This window comes from Sparus aurata, chromosome 8 (genome assembly GCF_900880675.1).
Source record: "Sparus aurata chromosome 8, fSpaAur1.1, whole genome shotgun sequence".
Taxonomy (NCBI): domain Eukaryota; kingdom Metazoa; phylum Chordata; class Actinopteri; order Spariformes; family Sparidae; genus Sparus; species Sparus aurata.
Window position 1 is genome coordinate 20,784,274 of NC_044194.1, and position 18,871 is coordinate 20,803,144.

General features: G+C 39.8%; 1 protein-coding gene across 1 annotated transcript in view; it reads left to right on the forward strand.

Moving 5' to 3' along the window:
* Window positions 1–18,064, forward strand: part of pik3c2a (phosphatidylinositol-4-phosphate 3-kinase, catalytic subunit type 2 alpha) — a 46,128-nt gene extending 28,064 nt beyond the window's left edge. Inside the window, exons 12-33 of the mRNA XM_030425184.1 lie at window positions 2,358–2,480; window positions 2,660–2,827; window positions 3,046–3,163; window positions 3,774–3,916; window positions 5,656–5,847; window positions 6,074–6,167; window positions 6,268–6,362; window positions 7,067–7,247; window positions 7,432–7,536; window positions 8,440–8,532; window positions 8,806–8,935; window positions 9,992–10,128; window positions 10,778–10,947; window positions 12,243–12,399; window positions 13,219–13,328; window positions 13,722–13,929; window positions 14,026–14,150; window positions 14,414–14,531; window positions 15,215–15,296; window positions 15,557–15,663; window positions 15,767–15,892; window positions 16,012–18,064. Coding sequence (XP_030281044.1) covers window positions 2,358–2,480; window positions 2,660–2,827; window positions 3,046–3,163; window positions 3,774–3,916; window positions 5,656–5,847; window positions 6,074–6,167; window positions 6,268–6,362; window positions 7,067–7,247; window positions 7,432–7,536; window positions 8,440–8,532; window positions 8,806–8,935; window positions 9,992–10,128; window positions 10,778–10,947; window positions 12,243–12,399; window positions 13,219–13,328; window positions 13,722–13,929; window positions 14,026–14,150; window positions 14,414–14,531; window positions 15,215–15,296; window positions 15,557–15,663; window positions 15,767–15,892; window positions 16,012–16,194 — 2,965 coding nt within the window. The 3' untranslated portion in view covers window positions 16,195–18,064. The remainder of the gene's footprint in view (window positions 1–2,357; window positions 2,481–2,659; window positions 2,828–3,045; window positions 3,164–3,773; window positions 3,917–5,655; window positions 5,848–6,073; window positions 6,168–6,267; window positions 6,363–7,066; window positions 7,248–7,431; window positions 7,537–8,439; window positions 8,533–8,805; window positions 8,936–9,991; window positions 10,129–10,777; window positions 10,948–12,242; window positions 12,400–13,218; window positions 13,329–13,721; window positions 13,930–14,025; window positions 14,151–14,413; window positions 14,532–15,214; window positions 15,297–15,556; window positions 15,664–15,766; window positions 15,893–16,011) is intronic.
* The last annotated feature ends 807 nt before the right edge of the window (window positions 18,065–18,871 follow it).

Here is an 18,871-nt window from a genome sequence, read left to right on the forward strand (position 1 = left end):
AAGAATTGCTGCCATCCTTTCCTTCCATGGTAATTTTCTGGTCCACTAGTGAGGCCTTCATATAGAGAGAGGAGCTGCTTAATAACAGGCCTATTTACTCCAGCTCAGCCTCTTCCAGCAGCTATTTTAAGCCAGCACCAAACATTGCTGCAGTGACACTCATTCCAAAGACACCTCCTAAAATATTTAGCTCCTCTCAACCCAAGGCCAGCGGGGCGCAGCGAGTACAGTGTTGCCCAGCCCAGACGAGTATTTAGGCATATCTGTTGTGTTGTGGTGTTACTATAATACTCAGTTATTGAGGTCTAAGTGTTTGGCGTTGTTGTGGCCAGTGTGTCGTCCATCTGGAGCCTCAGTAGATGCCACAGCATTGCCAGCATATTGAGACACCATGACTAGTGGTGGAGCTGCCAACACAGATGGCACTGAGCAGTGGATCAAGCCTGTAGTGGTGAAAATGTGTAACTGATGTGCTTGTATTTTCACTCTCGACTTGCATATCTCACACGTCTCCAACTGAAACACAGTAATTATTTAGGGAGGTGTTGTTGAGTAGTGACAGCTAATCTTAATACTGGTGGTGACCTATTTGTTCACATATGGCATCAGATCGGGAAATATAAATCCCACAAATCTATATTTCTTGTTAATTAATTTTTTATACAAAGTATTGGCCTTTATTACATTGAGTACAGTACTATATATACATGATGCATATTGAGATAAAGTAATGTATGTGCCTTTTATAGTTCCTGATTCCTGTATATTCTAAGGTTATGTCAACACAAATGTTTTTTAAAACACATATTTTCCAAACAAGCATGCCAGGCCAGTATGTGGTGAACATCAACACCAACAATACATCAAATACCAGGAAAGAAGATTCTCAGCATGTGTAGTGAGCTTTTTCACTTTGGTGAAAACTGTTCAAAATTGTTGTTGTAGGCAATCTCAGGTGCAGATTGTGTGACTGTAAAGGAGCGTTGTAATACTCTACAGTGGTTAAAAGCTCCTGCACAGCCATGGTCCTCCCACACAGGTGTTTTTTCTTATGTTGCCTGATTAGACCTCTTCCTTTCTGTGTGGGCTGTTACAGAGCAGCTTCCCTGAGTAAATAAATGTTAAAAAAAAAAAGAAGATTTTAGAAAAAACTGATTCAGACTAGAAGGTTGCTGGTTCAAGTTCCAAACTATTATTGAAGTATTTTTGAATGACTAAAGGGGGGTACACACATAAGGATTTTATAAATCTTAAGAGATGTTTTATCTGTAGAGCCCCCACACATGAACATTAAAAAATCAGCTTTGATCGTACTGTGTGTGGTGTGCTCCGATATTCTCAGCACAGGACACCACACACATAAAGATTATCTGTCTCGCGGCCGATCTAGAATCTAGTCCTCCGAGCCAGAAATATCGCGTGATCAAACATGATCTACAGTAACCAATGGCAACAAAACAAAACATGAAAGACATGGAAGACATAGAAGAGGGAATGTGAGCTTTTCTGACAACACACAATACTTGCATTAACCACCAGTATGACGGTTAACGGTAACGCCGACGCTAAACCCTTTAAAAACATTAAAATGGCTAATTCAAACACCCCCATAGGAAAAGTTAGATCTCACCTCTGTTTTTATTTACGTCCGCTTCCGTGTTCCTCAGTCAGCTGGTTGGCTACGTTGCGTTTCACGTCACATTTCACGGAGTAGTGACTCAGGAGTCGTCGGCTTTCCCCACACACGAAGATTTTTCGTCGTAAATATTGAACAAGTTTAACATTTACGATTGTCGGCTGCGACCCGTTTTCCGAGCAAATTAACGGGACAAATTGACTCTTAACACACCACAGACCACAGGATAATCGTATAGGATAATCTTACAAGACAGAAGATTATCTTCTGTGGTCAGGAAGGGGTAGAATCGGAGCAAAATCAGCCCGATTATCGTTACGTGTGTATCCCCCTTAAGATGCTGCCCCCTCCCATACATACCAATGAGTTGCCCTTGAACAAGGCACTCAGCCCACAGTTGTTCCCAAACGGACGTATGTTTAACTGTTATTCTGTGAAACAAGACATTGCTGAAAATGAGAGCATGTTTTTTGTGTCTCAAATTTAATATAAACAAAATGAAAAAATGTACATACAGGCACCACTATGTCCTAATATAGACACTCTGTGCCTTATCTTAATAATGCCCGTATCCTAGCAACTAAAGAGCGTTTAAGCAACAAGCATTGTATATGTTTTTATATTTCAATTATATTGTAATTTTAACTCTAACCATTTCATCAAATCTCCTGGCTGTATAAAAAGACACAGTTACAAAACTTATCCTGTTGTTTTGTTGCAGTTATGAGAAGTACTTCCTGGTGTGTTCACTCACACACAATGGCAAGAACCTGTTTAAACCGGTCCAGTCCAAGAGAGTGGGCACATACAAAAGCTTCTTCTACCACATCAAATGGGACGAACTGTGAGTGATTGCTATGGCCTCTCCTCTCCTCTCCTCTCCTCTCCTCTCCTCTCCTCTCCTCTCCTCTCCTCGCCTCGCCTCTCCTCTCCTCACCTCTCCTATAACTACAATAACAACAATACCAACAACATGCTGTTTGTACTGTCTTTCTGCTACAACACTTTCCTCGTCTCTCATAGGATCAACTTCCCCATAGCAGTAGCTGTTCTCCCCCTGGAGTCCATACTGAGCCTCACTCTGTTCGGGGTGTTGAACCAGAATGCCAGCGGCTCCCCAGACTCTAACAAACAGAGGAAAGCTCCAGAACTGCTGGGCAAAGTCTCTATGCCACTCTTTGACTTTAGAGGGTAAGGAGAGAGGAGTGGCTAACGGTGGCTGGGCTTGTGTTTTTGAGTTGATCTCCCCAGTAATCACTCAGTTGTGAAAGATCTTTCCTAAACAGTTTCAGTCTTACAGTTTGACACATTAAAGTTTATATATTTTTCACAGTAGAAGTAATCCGTCAATAAAATTCCTAACTTTAATTGTTTTTGGTTTGTAGTTTATTGCTGAATGTGTTTTGCAGGGTGCTTGCCAGGGACAGCAGGTTGTTGTGTCTGTGGACATCTGCCCAGGGAGCTGCTGCTGCCGCCGGCTCTACAGGCAGCCGTAAGAGGGTGCCTGTAGAGAGAATAGTACTACAGGTCGGTGGTGGTGTTAACAACCCTGATTCTAAAAAAATTCAGTCTGCCTTATGTTTGTCTTTCCCAACTTATTTGAAATCAGAAATCCAGAATAAACATATATTTACAAAAGTCAATGATGCCGGTGAACTAAAACATGTAAATAAATATATTGTCCTTGTACTCTTTTCATTTGGATTTATTTCAGTTGGGTAAGTGATTTTTTACAGTAGTCATAAGTAGTGATCAAGACAGTCATGGTGGTACAGCAGTAGTTATCTTTTTGCCTTTTGTCATGGTCACTATTGCTGCTACAATAGTACAACTGCATGGCTTTAATTTCAATGATCACTAGAACTAATGCACAATGATGACTACAACTAATGCTGTATTTGTCAGGAGTATTTCTTCCCTAAAATTGTCTGCCAGGGGTACTACATGAAAGTACCAGTACTGTAAGGTTCATTAGTTGAAACAGTACTTTGATTTTAATATTACAAGATCTTGTCAAACTGTGACATCAACAAACTTTTTGTTATGTTTTGGGCCTAGTTTTTTTTTCTCAGAATATTGTGCATTATACTTAACAGGGTTAAACTGATTCCAATTTTGGTATTTGTGATACTCTCAGGTGGACTTCCCCAACTCAGCAGTGGATGTTTTATACGTGGGACCCAAGGAATCCCCAAGCCCAGAGCCCCACACCACGGAGGAGCTGGACCCCGATCTGCGGCGCAAACTAGAGAAAATCTGCAGTCGAGCTTCCAATTTTGGGTAGGAGAATGTCAACCATGAGATGCAATCTGAGAGTATATATGATAAACATTTCTAACAATTAATGTGTCAGCTTTTTCAGCTGTTTCTATCTCTTCAGTTTATAAGGGAAATTTGCTCGACTGATTTCAAATAAAAGCACTGACTTCAATTAATAGCACAAGAGAGATGGTCTTAATGTTGCTCAGCTTGATGTGCAAAACAGACATCAGGCTGAGCAACATAACACAAAAAAGCTGTGCCAAAAAGCTGAAATTCCCATTTGACAATGTGGTGCTTCTTGTGCAAAGACAAGAGCCTCAAAGCATCTGGATAGTTTATTAACTTCTGAAATTTTGATTAAAATGTCTGTCTGTGGTGTCAAAAATGCAACAAAACCTGATATTCCTTGCAAAGTATTGCTATAAGGAAACTTGGTTTAAAGCCATCTGTGCTGAAGATATCACTATTTTTGTACTAGGTTGTTTGTTGATAACAGTCACAAGTTTGAGAGCAATTGAATAAATCTGGCGTTGTTTTGTTAGTGTTTGTAATGCATGTTGCCTCATTAAAAAATGTGACCTCAGGGGAATCAAAATAGCACTTTTGAAAGGTGTTCGGTTTAATCTTTAATCTATGTTTTTCCAAATTCTACTTTTAATTATAATCACAGTACTTAGTGTTGCAAAATTCTAAATAACTTGCACAGAAACAGTATTTCATGTAACATTTCCGCCCTGAGCAGACAGCTTTTTGGCAGACTCTCAGACCACCCAAAATCCGTTGGACTTAGTAGATTTAAGAAGAGATTTTAAAAGATGCCACTGACTCTGCCAGCCACAGTTCCCCATACACGCCTCTATGTTGTCTGCACCAGTGTGTCTGTTCTCGTCCAGCTGCTCCAGGCCCAGCTAAATGCTCTCTTATGCCTGCTGCCAGCCAAATCTCCTCCACGCTGCCAACATCCATGAGACTCAACCAGCACTTTAGCACAGAGCGCTCTCTCACTGGTCTCTCACCGCCTGCTTTCTGTCCTGCTCATTCATTTCTACAGCCTTTGTGGGCACAAGACTGCAGTCTCACTGATCTGTCGCGTGTTGATTCAGTGTGTGTGATATTCCATCAATCCCAAAGGAAAACATTTTATTTTTATGACTATATAGAGGTCAAGTAAAGACAAATATCGCTGGCATCTTCAGTAAGGGGAAAGAGAGCTGTCGGAGTAATTCAACCTCGGTTTTTTTTCTGCTTCAGGGCCCACCAGGGGACCCTCGTCTCACAGTGCACCAACTCAGACTCTTTCAAGCTGTCTAGAAGGATTCTCACTGAATATTTTGGAAGTGCTCCTAGTAGGGGCTGTATTCCTTGTTTAAATGTACCTTATACAGATTTTCTCAGACATTTTTCAGAAAACTGCAGTAGCTAACTTACTGTAACATTGCTGTCAATATATTTGTTTTTTGTGTGATTCTATTTAAATGTTCTGTCTCTCCTCTCTGTTTTAACCATTATTGCTCATCCTGCCAAGTAAACTGCTCAATTCAAGGCCCCTAATACTTTCCTTTTGTTCATTTTCATAGTGTTGAAACAGGTCGTTTTTAAACACTGAAAAATAATGTAGGACCAATTTGAGTTTGTTAAAATTCATCTTGAAACATCAAAAGTCACACCTGGGAATGCAGTTTATTTACATCTTTTTTTCTTTTTCTGTTAGAAAAATAAAGGACCATCTAATCCATCTTTCCCCTGTCTGTCTCCAGGCTGAAGCGTGCAGACCACCAGCTCTTATGGGACCATCAGCTCCACTGTCGGAAGGACCACCCCAGCAGCCTCCCCAAGGTGCTGGCCAGTGTGCCCAGCTGGGACTGGGCAAGCATAGCGCACATCCACTCCCTGCTGCATCACTGGCCCCCTCTGCCCCCTGTCACCGCGCTGGAGATGCTCGACTCAAAGTATGCACTGTATACACTTCTATACATATTTGGTCTATGGCATCATCAGTCATTAAGACATTTGACATAATGAGATACAACAAAAATGTTGTGGTTATTATGTAGATGTGTGTTTTTCTGGTGAAACCAAAGACGAGTTTAAAGGGAGAGAAAAACAGTGTTTTCTGTTCGCTCTGTGGATCTTTGTGGTCTTGAGTCTAATGAACATGTGTGTATATGTGTGTAGGTTTGCAGACACTGAAGTGAGAAATGTTGCTGTTGGTTGGATTGAGAAGAGCAGTGATGATGAGCTGGCTGACTATCTGCCACAGCTTGTACAGGTAAAGCTAAAAATAGACACACAAATAAGTTAGATACTTTACATCTGTAGAGACCGAGCTGCTATCGTCCCTGTTCTAAGTCACTTTTGTCTCTTTCTAGGCATTAAAATTTGAGTGTCACTTAAAGAACGCCCTTGTCATGTTCCTGCTGTCCAGAGCGCAAGGCAACATCAACATTGCTCACTACCTCTATTGGTGAGTCAATAGCAGTACTGAAACCGCCACAAGCCGATGTATTTATATCCAAACAAACACCTGAAAGGAAACGTTGCGAGAACTGAGTCTCATCATAGAAATTTATATTTCATGACACGATGAACTCTTGGTCACCACAAAACACACTTGGTTTTGTGGTGACCATCATTTTATTCGACAGGTGTGTTTATTTATCTATTTATGTGGAACATGTTTTATTTTTAATGGACTTGCTTAGAATCTCTGCACCTCGCTGTGTGGGCATTAGGAAATTGCTATTTATAGCATTATTCATAAACCTGAGACATATTTTCACAGTACAATTGGTCTTAACACAAGTTTGCCTTATTTCCTGTCTTATTCAGTGGCTTTTAGAATAGACATACAACCTATGTTGTTTTGCTTATATTTCGCCATTAAGAGGGTCTAGTTTGCAATTCATTAAAACAATGACATAGTTTGTAATCATCAACTTTTTAAAACTATGATCTCAGTGCTGAGGGTCTCTATATAGAATAACTAAATAAGAGGTTGTTGGTAAATCAAACTCCCCGCACCACACTTAGAGTTGGAATTCAGCACTTCTTTCAGGAAAAATGGAGTTTTGCAAGATGTTAAGCACTTTGATGCTGATGCTGAAACAGGCTCAGGTGAAGCTTGTGCCCTTTAAATGTCGTCTGTTGTGATATGTGTAATGACTGCAGGCTACTGAAGGATGCTGTGCAGGATCCTGCCTGGGGACGACGCTATGAGCGGGTGCTGGGTGCCCTACTGTGTCTGTGTGGAACTAAGCTGAGAGCAGAGCTGGAGAAACAGACTCACCTGGTTAACCTGCTGGGAGCCGTGGCAGAGAGAGTCAGGCAGGCCGGAGGGTCCACAAGACAGGTTAGTATGTGTGTGTGGGGTTGTGATCTGACTGTAATATTTCACGTTGTGTGTGTGTGTTTGTGTGTGTGTGTGTGTGTGTGTGTGTGTGTGTGTGTGTGTGTGTGTGTGTGTGTGTGTGTGTGTGTGTGTGTGTGTGTGTGTGTGTGTGTGTGTTACAATTTGTATTTTTGTGTCTGGTCAGGTTGCGCTTCAGGAGGGCCTTGAAAATGTTCAGAACTTTTTCCAGAGGAACAGCTGCCGACTGCCTCTCAGCCCCAGTCTGGTGGCCAAGGAGCTAAACATGAAGGTAATATACACATGGACAATAGATAAAGAGAAATTGTCAGTTTTGCACCAAAAAATTAGGTCATCTAAATGTTGAGTACATTTTTATCATTGTATTCAGGTCAAAACACCTTCCATCACACTGGATATACCTGATCAACAAAGAACTAGCATTAGTGAATTAATTTCTGTAACAATGAAAAGAAGTACAGAGAACGAGAGAATAAGAGAACCTCAATGGAGCTGTTGGCAGGAAACAGGAAAATAGTCACATTCTCCCCCTTTTTTAGAACCTCTGTGGTTCAAACCGCCGAGGAAATGAGCTCATTAAACTACAATTTGACCAAAATATAAAACACATGCATGTACATAGTTGGCAAAAATCTACTACAGATATTCATCAAAGATATTGAGACATCTTTTGATATCACTTTCGAAATATCCGCAAGTAATCCCAAAAGTAAGATGACGATCACTGCTTGTCACAAAAAGAATAGGTGCAATCAACCTGTCTGCCTGGCCTATCTGGCTTTATAGATTTTTATTATATAATTGGTAAGTATATCTAGGCCATATTTAAATATAACTTTTATGTATCTCTTATATGGCTATGATCCACACGATTTTCCACATAGTTTGAGAGACGTGAATCTAATTGCATCTACTTGACAATTTCCACAAAAATAGGCTTTTCAGTAGCTGGATGCTGACTTTTCTTTGGTGAAGCATAATGTTGACATACAGTATGTGGCCTCTGGTAACAAAACAAAACAAAACATGTCTTTTAAAACTGATCTCAAAACAAATCAAAGATGCAAAGAAAACAATAAAGAAGACATAACTCAATCCCATTGTTCTGATCTTAAAAACAACAAACAGCACAGTGTAGTCCAGAATGTAACATGATGTGTTTGTGTGTGTGTAGGCCTGTTCCTTCTTCAACTCCAACGCAGTTCCCCTCAAGCTGGCCCTGGTCAACGCCGACCCTTTGGGAGAAGAGATCAATGTTATGTTTAAGGTACTGTACCCACAAAAAGCAGCATTAACTGCAAGTGAAAAATATTGCAGATGAACCTGACGAACTGCCATAAGTATTTTTAATAGTAGCTGGCTCTTGTGTGTCTTTCACAGTTGGACAGTTGTCATCAGTTACATCAAAACTTGTTCTAACCAACTGTTGTTTACATGCTTCTAATCTGAGCACTGCGCCCCCTGGTGGCTGATATGAGGTTTAAGCAGTAATTTTAAGAATGCACTGTGTTGATGTAATTTGTCTCTGTTTGTGTTTTAGGTTGGAGAAGACTTGAGGCAGGACATGTTGGCTCTTCAAATGATCCGCATTATGGACCGCATCTGGCTGCAGGAGGGGCTGGACCTCCGTATTGTCAACTTCAAATGCATCTCCACCGGCAAGGACAAAGGTAACAGTCTAAACACATGCAGGGGACCCATTTACACTTGTTAATTCAAGTGTCTCTAATATTTAAAACACTTTCATTTACACTTGCACTGCCATAATATATGACTCCGTTGGCCAGATCACAACTCTTGATTACACGCTGTCTTGGTTTAGAGTCAGTCCACTTCTAGTCCACAGAAGACTGTAATATATCTGATGACAAACTTCTGCACTTTAGCAGTTTACTTAAAACAATAACACTTTGGCTAGCGTTAGCAAACCAGCATCATGAGCTAACACAAACATAAATTAATAAATCATATTTAAAGAGTACAAGTGAGTGGCAATTGCCACAATTTACTGACAAAGTTACACTATTAGAGGATTATATTTGCATCTTGGAAAGACAGATCGTTTTACACCTTTTCACGGTCTGGCTAGAATGTCTCTTAAAAAAGATTTCAGTCCATCATGAATGCTTCTCTCATTAATTTACAGTCAGATTTTTTTTAGCTTGGAAAGCTGTTTTATCTGCCAAAAACACATGAAGTGACCCTATGGGGTAAATGGAATCCGACACACTCACATCAGTCAGTCAATGTATATTTTGTACCATCTCTGTCCAAAGCATAAACCTACTGTAGAAACACTCTTACTATAAACTTCACAGCACAAGTAGGTCAGAAATAAACACAAGTTAATATAACTGGTCAAGGTTGAAAGCAATAATTAGTCATTATCAAACTGCAATGTTAGGAAAGGAAATTACCTTTCTATCTGAGATTATAAACACCATGGCCATGAGAAGAACAGATAAAATCATTACCGGTGTGTGAACTTATAAGAAGGAAGTGGTCTTTTATTGTAATGGGACAGGCAGAAATGATGTCCCATAATCCAAACAGACTTCATATTAAACTCAATTATGACTCACGAGCAGACATCTATGTAATGCCATCTCCATTACAGCCTCCGGTTATGATTGCCTGGCGTATTCTCATCATCAATGGCAAAACAACACCAGATGACTGTCCCACATTTGCATTGTGTTAATGAAAAATTGTGATGTGTTGTTTAGGCATGGTGGAACTGGTGCCGTCATCCGACACCCTGAGGAAGATCCAGGTGGAGTACGGCGTAACAGGATCCTTCAAGGACAAACCGCTGGCGGAGTGGCTCCGCAAGTACAATCCTGCTGAGGATGAATATGAGAAGGTAAAAAGACATATAGTATATGCAAACAGAAGTAAACCCACTTCAACCCTACAAATTAAAAAAATGTGCTGAGCTGCTTCTCAATGTCGAATGTTTAGTCAGGACTCGGATATTAAAGCCATAACTTTCCTTTGACACAATGGTTTGTCTCTAGGAGTTAAAAACACACAGTCATGCACTCCTAAAGTGTATAGCAGTTGTAGAAGTTTCTGACCTTTGGCACCTATAAATGTGAAACCGCACTCCCAACTCACAACCTCTGACCCTAAAGACTTACTACGCCAAGTTTGACCCTGAACTTTCAGCAGGAAGAAGGAATAAACACGTCATTAGATACACACTTACAGATTTCTGAGGCTGGTTAATAGTGTGTTCTTATACCGCTCTTGAAAATAATTATAGAATTTCTGGGTTTGCTTGTAACATCTGGAAAAGTAGGAAACTTCACTTCCTTCTCAAGCATTTCGGTTTTTGCCCTCCCCCACAAAATCGGGAGAAAAAAAAAAATTATATATATATATATATATATATATATATATATATATATATATATATATATTTCATTAAGATTTTGCTTCACATTGATAATTCACATTTGTTCCTCCCTTCTCTCTGTGTTTCACTCTTTCTCTCTCTGTCCTCTTTTCAGGCATCAGAGAATTTCATCTACTCATGTGCAGGATGCTGTGTGGCAACTTACGTGCTGGGCATCTGTGATCGCCATAATGACAATATTATGCTGCGCTCCACTGGTCACATGTTCCACATCGATTTCGGGAAGTTCCTGGGACACGCTCAGATGTTTGGCAGCTTCAAAAGGTGAAAATCTGATATGCTGTGTGGGGCGTGTTTGTGTTTATGTGTTTGTAAGTGCTTGTAAGCTAAAACATGCTTTGGTGCGCTATCAGGGTTTAAAGGTTTTTCCATCAGGGTGGAACAGGATGTCTATTACTGTGTTTTTATTACCAGGATGTAACCAGATGATATGTGAAAGGTAACAGCTGATTTCAGTAGGGGAAAGTTGACACGTTGAATAAATGGCTCCAAAACATGATGGGTGCACTGAAGTGGCAGGAATCAACGGTGAACAAAACTCTGCTACTCCCAAAGAACGATTCCTACGTTTTATTGTGTTAGTGCCATAGTTTTGTTCTAAGTTACACATTGAAGGAACATTTATTACCTCATCCATTACAGTGATGAGAAGGTAGACACCAAAGAAATCTTTCCTTGTTGTTATCTTTGCTTGAGTGTTACAATGGACCCACCAGAAGAATTTACTCAATAAAGACACATGTATCGATTTGATGGCATAATTTGATCTCCTCATTCGTTGAGTTGATCTGCAGTAGGCCAAATACACAATACAAATACCTCTTTCCCTCTGGACATTGGCGTGTGAATGGTTTACCTTCCATCTCCATTCAAGCAGTGCTCGAACACCATTCATTCGGTGTTAAGACTGAGAGGGACCGAAGTGAAATTAAGAAAAGTAACCATACCATTGTCACCGGCATCCATGCAGCTTTCTGCTATTTCAGTTTCTCTGACGCATTTCTGACATGTATCGTGACACATCAGAAACAAAAAAACAGAAAAGCTAACTTGTTCACTGGCAAAAGGAAAAGGAGTCAATTGCCTATTTTTAGTTGGTTTACCTATGTTAAAAAAAACTAAAGACTGCTAATTTTGGTGCACAAATGGCATAAAAAAATGTAATGAGTCAGAGGCTCCTTTGTGGGTAACTGAATTGCCGGTGTCGGAGTTGGTGTACTTCACTTTGCAAAATGAATGTGTATTTTCAAGCATGACCTGGTTTTGTAGCTCACACACTGCACTCATTCCCAGCTGGGATCTGTCCAGGTGGGCCGCTCCACAACTGTGTTCTATTTTTGGCCTCTCCGCATCTCCACTGGGCTATTTAGAAGCTTTGCAATGTCTTGCCTCAGGGTGCTCCTGAGGTTATAGTGGGAGAATAATTCACATTCACTTTCCTGTTCCAGATTTTCCCAGGGATTTAAACCACAGACCTTTGATCCACAAACCCCTTTCAAAAACTTACCCTCATCAGAAGCTGATTTTAAATCTTTTCTCCCTGCTGTATTTCCCATCAGGGACCGAGCTCCATTCGTTCTGACCTCTGACATGGCGTATGTCATCAATGGAGGCGAGCGTCCCACCAGCCGTTTTCAGCTGTTTGTAGACTTGTGCTGCCAGGCCTACAACCTCATCCGCAAACACTCCGGGCTTTTCCTCAACCTGTTGTCACTGGTGAGACAGGTCATTCATATGAACACCAGCTACACATACATACATGGCAGAAAGGAATACAGCACATTATGTCACTTAAGTCTTACATTAGTTAGTTGTCATGAAGACAAGGTAACAAAGTCAGGCAACAAAAACGACCAATCTGCAGGTAATTGTCTTGATTGATTAAATAATTGTTCCTCTATAAATCAGAAAATAGTGACAAACACCCATTACAATTTGCCTTGGTTGAGATGTTGAGTTGTTGTACCAACAGCACAAACCCCAAAGATATTCAGTTTATAATAAAACAGAGGAAAGCAGCAAAATGTTGCAGCATCTTGCAGGTATTTGTATTCTTACTGCATTTCAGCAAAGTTTCAACATCTCTGTCAGTCTTTTTAGTAGTTTTGGCCTCCTTTTAAAGTGTCCTCCTTGTGTAGCTGTGCTGATTTCTTTTGCACCTGCAAGAGCCAGATGAGGAAATATGCAAACAAAGCAGCTGTGCCTTGAGAATAAATCAGTGCTTCACTGTTGTCCTGGAAATGTCTGTTTTACAGAATAAGCCTGTTTCTCACAAGAATTTCTTACAGTTTGTGAAGGGTGAATTTTATTTTTCTCATCGCATAGACAAGAAGGGCAGTATCAATGGCTTTACAAAAGTAATAATAATGCATTATTATTATTATTGTTATTAACAGTTAAAGGACAATGAGGGAAAATTATATGAATTTTAATTTTATGGAATAGTCTGACTGTTCTGAACTTTTAAAGAAATAACTCCAAAAATATATTTGAACTTGTGCCTTCTTCTCTGCTCACTGTGTGTCTCTGTCATAGATGACGTCCTCAGGCCTCCCGGAGCTGACCGGCTCTCAGGATCTCAAGTATGTGTTTGATGCTCTTCAGCCCCACAACACAGACGCCGAGGCAACTATCTTTTTCACCAGGTAAATGCATTAACGTCTATTCCTCCAGCGCTGAACTGTCTCCACTCTTGTTTTAGTAAATAACAAATGAATTATGATAATGAATTGAACAACCTTAAAACTGACCGTTTATCTGAAGGTAAAGGCCATCTCCTTGCCGCTATTATCTCAAAATTCCACCAGGTGGCGATATAGACATAGGAGGGAACAGAATAGCTGTTGTTTCACATTACAGTAACAAAACCTTTGTCTTGTTTTTTGTGAGACAATTTTTAACCAAGTTTGTTGCCTTGTGACAACTTTGTGTAAAGCTTTATGCCAAAGAGAAAACAGAATATTGATTGGATTGTTTTACATCCACCTCTCTGATTTTCTTCTTTTTCTCCCCTTGCCCATGATTCCCCTCCTCACCAGGCTGATAGAGTCTAGTCTGGGCAGTGTGGCCACAAAGTTCAACTTCTTCATCCACAACCTTGCCCAGCTACGATTCTCTGGTCTGCCAGCCAACGACGAGCCCATCCTTTCTTTCTCACCCAAGACTTACACTATGAAACAGGAGGGCCGCATCCTCCACGCCTCCATCTTCTCCTTCCAGAAGAGATACAACCCAGACAAGCACTATGTGAGTTTCAGTGTGTCATGGTTGTCTCTCCTCCATCACATCTTTGAATGTAAACTCTACTGACATATGATCTCCTTCCTTGTCGTGTCTGTGCAGACGTATGTGGTGAGGATCCTGAGGGAAGGTCAGAATGAGCCCCAGTTTGTTTTCCGCACTTTTGATGAGTTTCAGGAGCTTCACAACAAACTCACTATCCTCTTCCCCCTCTGGAAGCTTCCGAGGTAAGGCATCAAAGCCTCATCGACCCTCAACCTCTTTGTGTCAAAATTACTGATCTGAATTCATTCATTGAAAAATGTGACATCAGGGCTTCGAATAGAAGCTCATGCACATATTCTGGAATGACAGCCCTACACTACAACCCCATTCAATTTTCTCCCTTCTCGGGATGCTATGCAGATATTACCACAGTACAGTAACATTAAGGAGAATTGCATCAGATTCTCTCGAATAGTAAGTATACCAATTCTCGCCTTCGCTCTAGTTTCCCTAACAAGATGGTGCTCGGTCGCACTCACATCAAAGAGGTGGCATCTAAGAGGAAGCTGGAGCTCAACAACTACGTCCACAACCTGATGAGGAGTTCCACAGAGGTCACGCAGGTACACACATTATTACTCACTGTGGACTCACTACAGTATACAAGCCTTGCAACTTAATTGGAAATGGCACAATCATAGCTAGAAACAGGGAATTCTCAAAACTTTTTTTTCATAATCAATATTAAAGACTATTTTTTACCAGTTTTACCAGTAATGGAAAAAATGGGGCTTCTATGTCCTATGCATAATGAAACATTTACATTTTTACTTGCAAACTCATTTGCATCCTTTCGTCCCCCTCCCGCGGTATAATAACTGAATTTTAATCACATGACTGTTGCTCTCAACATAGTGGTTAAACTCTTACCAGCTTTGTTCAGTTGTCCAGAATTAAATGTTTTTACAGGTTTCTAATTCTTACTTATGTTTTATCTTGTGGTAAAATTTTAGATGAGATTTATTGACTGATCTGGATTGAATATAACTATTTTAAGCTTAGATTTGTTTTCTTTTCCTGACGTAAGCACCTCAGTGCATGGTTTGAAAATACAACATTAATTTCTGTTTTACAGCTTCTGGCTATGATAAACATTTTTTTGTTTTTTTTTGACGGTTTAATTTTAGAGATTTTATTGTTTCTTTGTTTTTAAGATAATATGCCTTTCAAACTAGCCCATTGGTTTTGGGGCCACTGTTGGTATTCTGCACCAGTCAGTGAAAAATAACATGTTCTCTGTTTCTAGTGTGACCTGGTCTACACCTTCTTTCATCCAATTGCACGAGACGACAAGACAGAAGGTTTAGATGCCACGCCAAAAGCACCAGGTAAATAAAACCTGCATTTTTAAGTCCCATCCTCAAGTATTTGATAATCTGTCATATAACCTTGTTATACTCAGTGTATGACAAGGTTATATGATAGCAAGTTAGGTTATAGATTGCAAGTTAAACAATTTAGCTGTCATGTTGGTAATCATTTAATAATTCTAGTTTTTTATTGCTTTCCAAAGGCTGTGTCAATTTGATATGGGTGTATTCTCCTTGTAACAACTTCATGAATGTGATGTGGTATCTGATTGTTGCAGAGCCTCCACTGAGTCCCACTTCTGGCCGGGTGGAAGGAGAAGTAAAGCTCTCAATCTCCTACCGGAACAGCACTCTCTTCATCATGGTCATGCACATTCGAGATCTGGTAAAGTTATTTCATACATATCCTGATAGAGTTACATGCTGTTTCATTATTAGTTTGTGTGTCTACCTGCTGTCATACTAATAATCCATCGTCTCCACCTCAGGTTTCCGAGGATGGAACAGATCCCAACCCATATGTGAAAACCTACCTGCTTCCAGATCCACAGAAGACTTCCAAACGCAAGACCAAGATCTCGAGGAAAACCAGGAACCCTACTTTCAATGAGATGGTAAGGAAATACTAAACATTATTGCCTATATTTATATGTTCTTCAACTCAAAGACATAGACATTGGGGTTGTATAAACGTAAAAATAAACATTCACTTGTCCCTCCTCTTCCTCTGCAGTTGGTGTACAGTGGCTACAGCAAGGAATCCCTGGGCCTGCGGGAGCTACAACTGAGCGTGCTCAGCGCCGAGTCGCTGCGTGAGAACTACTTTCTGGGCGGCATCACGCTAAGACTCAAAGACTTTGACCTCAGCAAGGAGACGGTCAAGTGGTACAAACTTACAGCCGTCCCCTACTTCTAAGCCCCCACCTGCCTCTCCGACCTCTCCAGAAACAGGCTGCATTCACATCACATGGGAAAGTTGGCAGATGCAGCCTTACTTGAAAATCACCTCAGTTTCAGTTCATAAAAAATTTACTTAAGCACTTGGCAGTGGGGGGGATTTCTTTCAAGGATTCTGACATTATCAAATTTTAAGTATATGTTGTGATATTTTCATTTCAAATCTAACAAACCAAACGGACCATTTCTTTAACAGTTTGTTGATGAAAAGCATGTATATGTGTTGGATAACTGATCGGTATTGGCTGGTTCTATAGAGTTTCATTATGGTATTCTTACAGCTACTACAGGTTGAACACCTCCAAACCGTTGTTTGTAATAATGACCATGTTGCTTCTGTGATTTTTCCCATATGACATGAATGCAGACTTAAAAACTCCTTCAGACGCACCCTCAAAGGGCGATCAAACAGACCGATTCTCAAACCCTCAAAGAGGAACCTTGCTCTCCATTCTTCCCTTTTTTTCTTTAACTAATCAAGATTGTTTCTGTGATGAACAATCTCCACTTATTGTGTCTCTCTTTTTTCCTAAAATATAACAAAGAGCTGTAATGTTTTGTACATTTTGATATTAGAGGACCAAAACGGCTTACTTTCAAAAGAGTATATATAGATTGACACATTTATTTTTTAAGAAATAGAAAAGGGGGCTCATTTTTACATTTTCCTTGTTTATTTTCTATATAGACAAATAGGAGGCATCAAGGTTTCCTGCTTTGCAGCAGACACGTCTGGGTAGATTAGTCCAACATACCAGATTCCAGGAAATCATCATCATCGATTCCCCAAGAATGTGCCAAAAGTAAAGAGAGGGAAAGTAAATCATACCACTCTCCCAAGTAGGGAGCTGAACAGGGTGCCTTTGTTTGTGCTCACAATCTCTATAATGCTCATCTTGGCCTTACTGCTATATATATATTTTATTAACAATCTGACATGTCCTTATTAAAGAAAAATCTATATTCTGTAAAGCTATATCAGTAATTCTTCCAGAGCAGGTCTAAAGGTTTTTTTGTAACAGTGGACTGCCACTAAATGCACACTACCAGGTCTCTCTTGATTACTTGACTATTTTCACACAGCACACCTTAAAGGGGAATTTGTATCATAAGCTTTGAATCACACTCTGTGCTCTGGATGAAGAGAATATGGTTGCTCAATATCTCTGATCATAAGTCAGTTCAGTGTTTCCTTCAGGTGGTTTAAAACCACATGTCAGAGTTTTCAAAATTAATTTCAGAGACTTTGTAAAGACTGGTGTCTGGACATGAGGCTGATTCAGCTCAGGCAACAATACCACACTCACTCCCAGTGCCTAATAGTGGTGTAATGACGCCGTGATGATTAAATGGGTAAACTGTTAACTTAAACTGCCAGTGAAGTTCAGATCCAGCAAGGTTTTATTTTCACATGAAATACATTCTGACTTTTGAGGCAAACTGAACATAGATCAGTGCTTTGAAGGCAACTTTATCTTAAAACATCTCCACAAAAAGGGAACAAGATCCTGAGCAAGAGATTAGCTGCTTTCCTCTCCACTTGCTAACTATAAATTGTTGTTAATGTTTAATAAAGAAATTAAGGTGAATTTATCTGAAAAGTTTTTTTTAAGAGAAGATCTACAAAACATTTGTGATCTAAGGGCAACACTCACACTATGAATATTAGTGACTTGATCCACTCTTTTAGTGACTGTACAAAGAACGCAAGCAGATTTTGTATTAACATGGCCAGTTATTTATTCTTAATTGGTGACCTGTAACCCGAATGGATCAGTGTGTACTGTAATCCCTCTTTCCTAAAGCATATTAAATGTTTTTGGAACCAATATTATGTGATATTTTGTTTGTTTCTGTTATATTAAACAGAAGTTGCACTGAAGGTGAAGTGCATGAATTATAGACACGTGGCAAGTTGTTAATTGCCATACAGTATGAACCATTACAGTGAAACAGTCATTGGCAATGAAATTCTTATGTCTTGGTGCTTTTACAGATACTGTACATATTAAAAAAAATCATGTAAGTGCAACAAAATTTGAAAACTAGTTGCACATAGATATGTTTTGATCCATAAATATGAACTTTGAAGTGCTTTATAACATTTTTATCCAAATAAGTGCAGCGTGAGTAACCTATAAGATTGAATCCCTTGAAATCATGGTACAGTACAGTTGTTTACTTCTACAACTGCAGTTACACTTATGACTGCCAATTAATACAGATGTGAATTTAGTTAGTTCCATACAAGATGGGAGAAAGGTGGCCTGTCACATGTTTTTAGCAAAAATAATAATTATAAGAGTTTTAAACATTCTTTAAATATGTGAGATCCCTAACTATTCATCATATTTCATAATCTGTGCCGGGCTGGAAGAGTAAAACCTTGTGCAGGAAGTCAGTCAATTAAGGGAGCTTAGGATCCTGGTATCAGTGAGCATCTTAACAATACATACACAATATATGTGCTTGCTTTAAGCCTGATTCCCACCATTAACTTTCAGGGTTTTTTTGCAAGGTACAAAGTTTGAGCTCCCATTATAGAAAATTCCCCGTCTGCATTTTCCCAAAGTTTCCCAAAACAGAAGATGATGCCAAATGTCTTGTTTTGTCCACAACCCAACGTTATTTAGTTT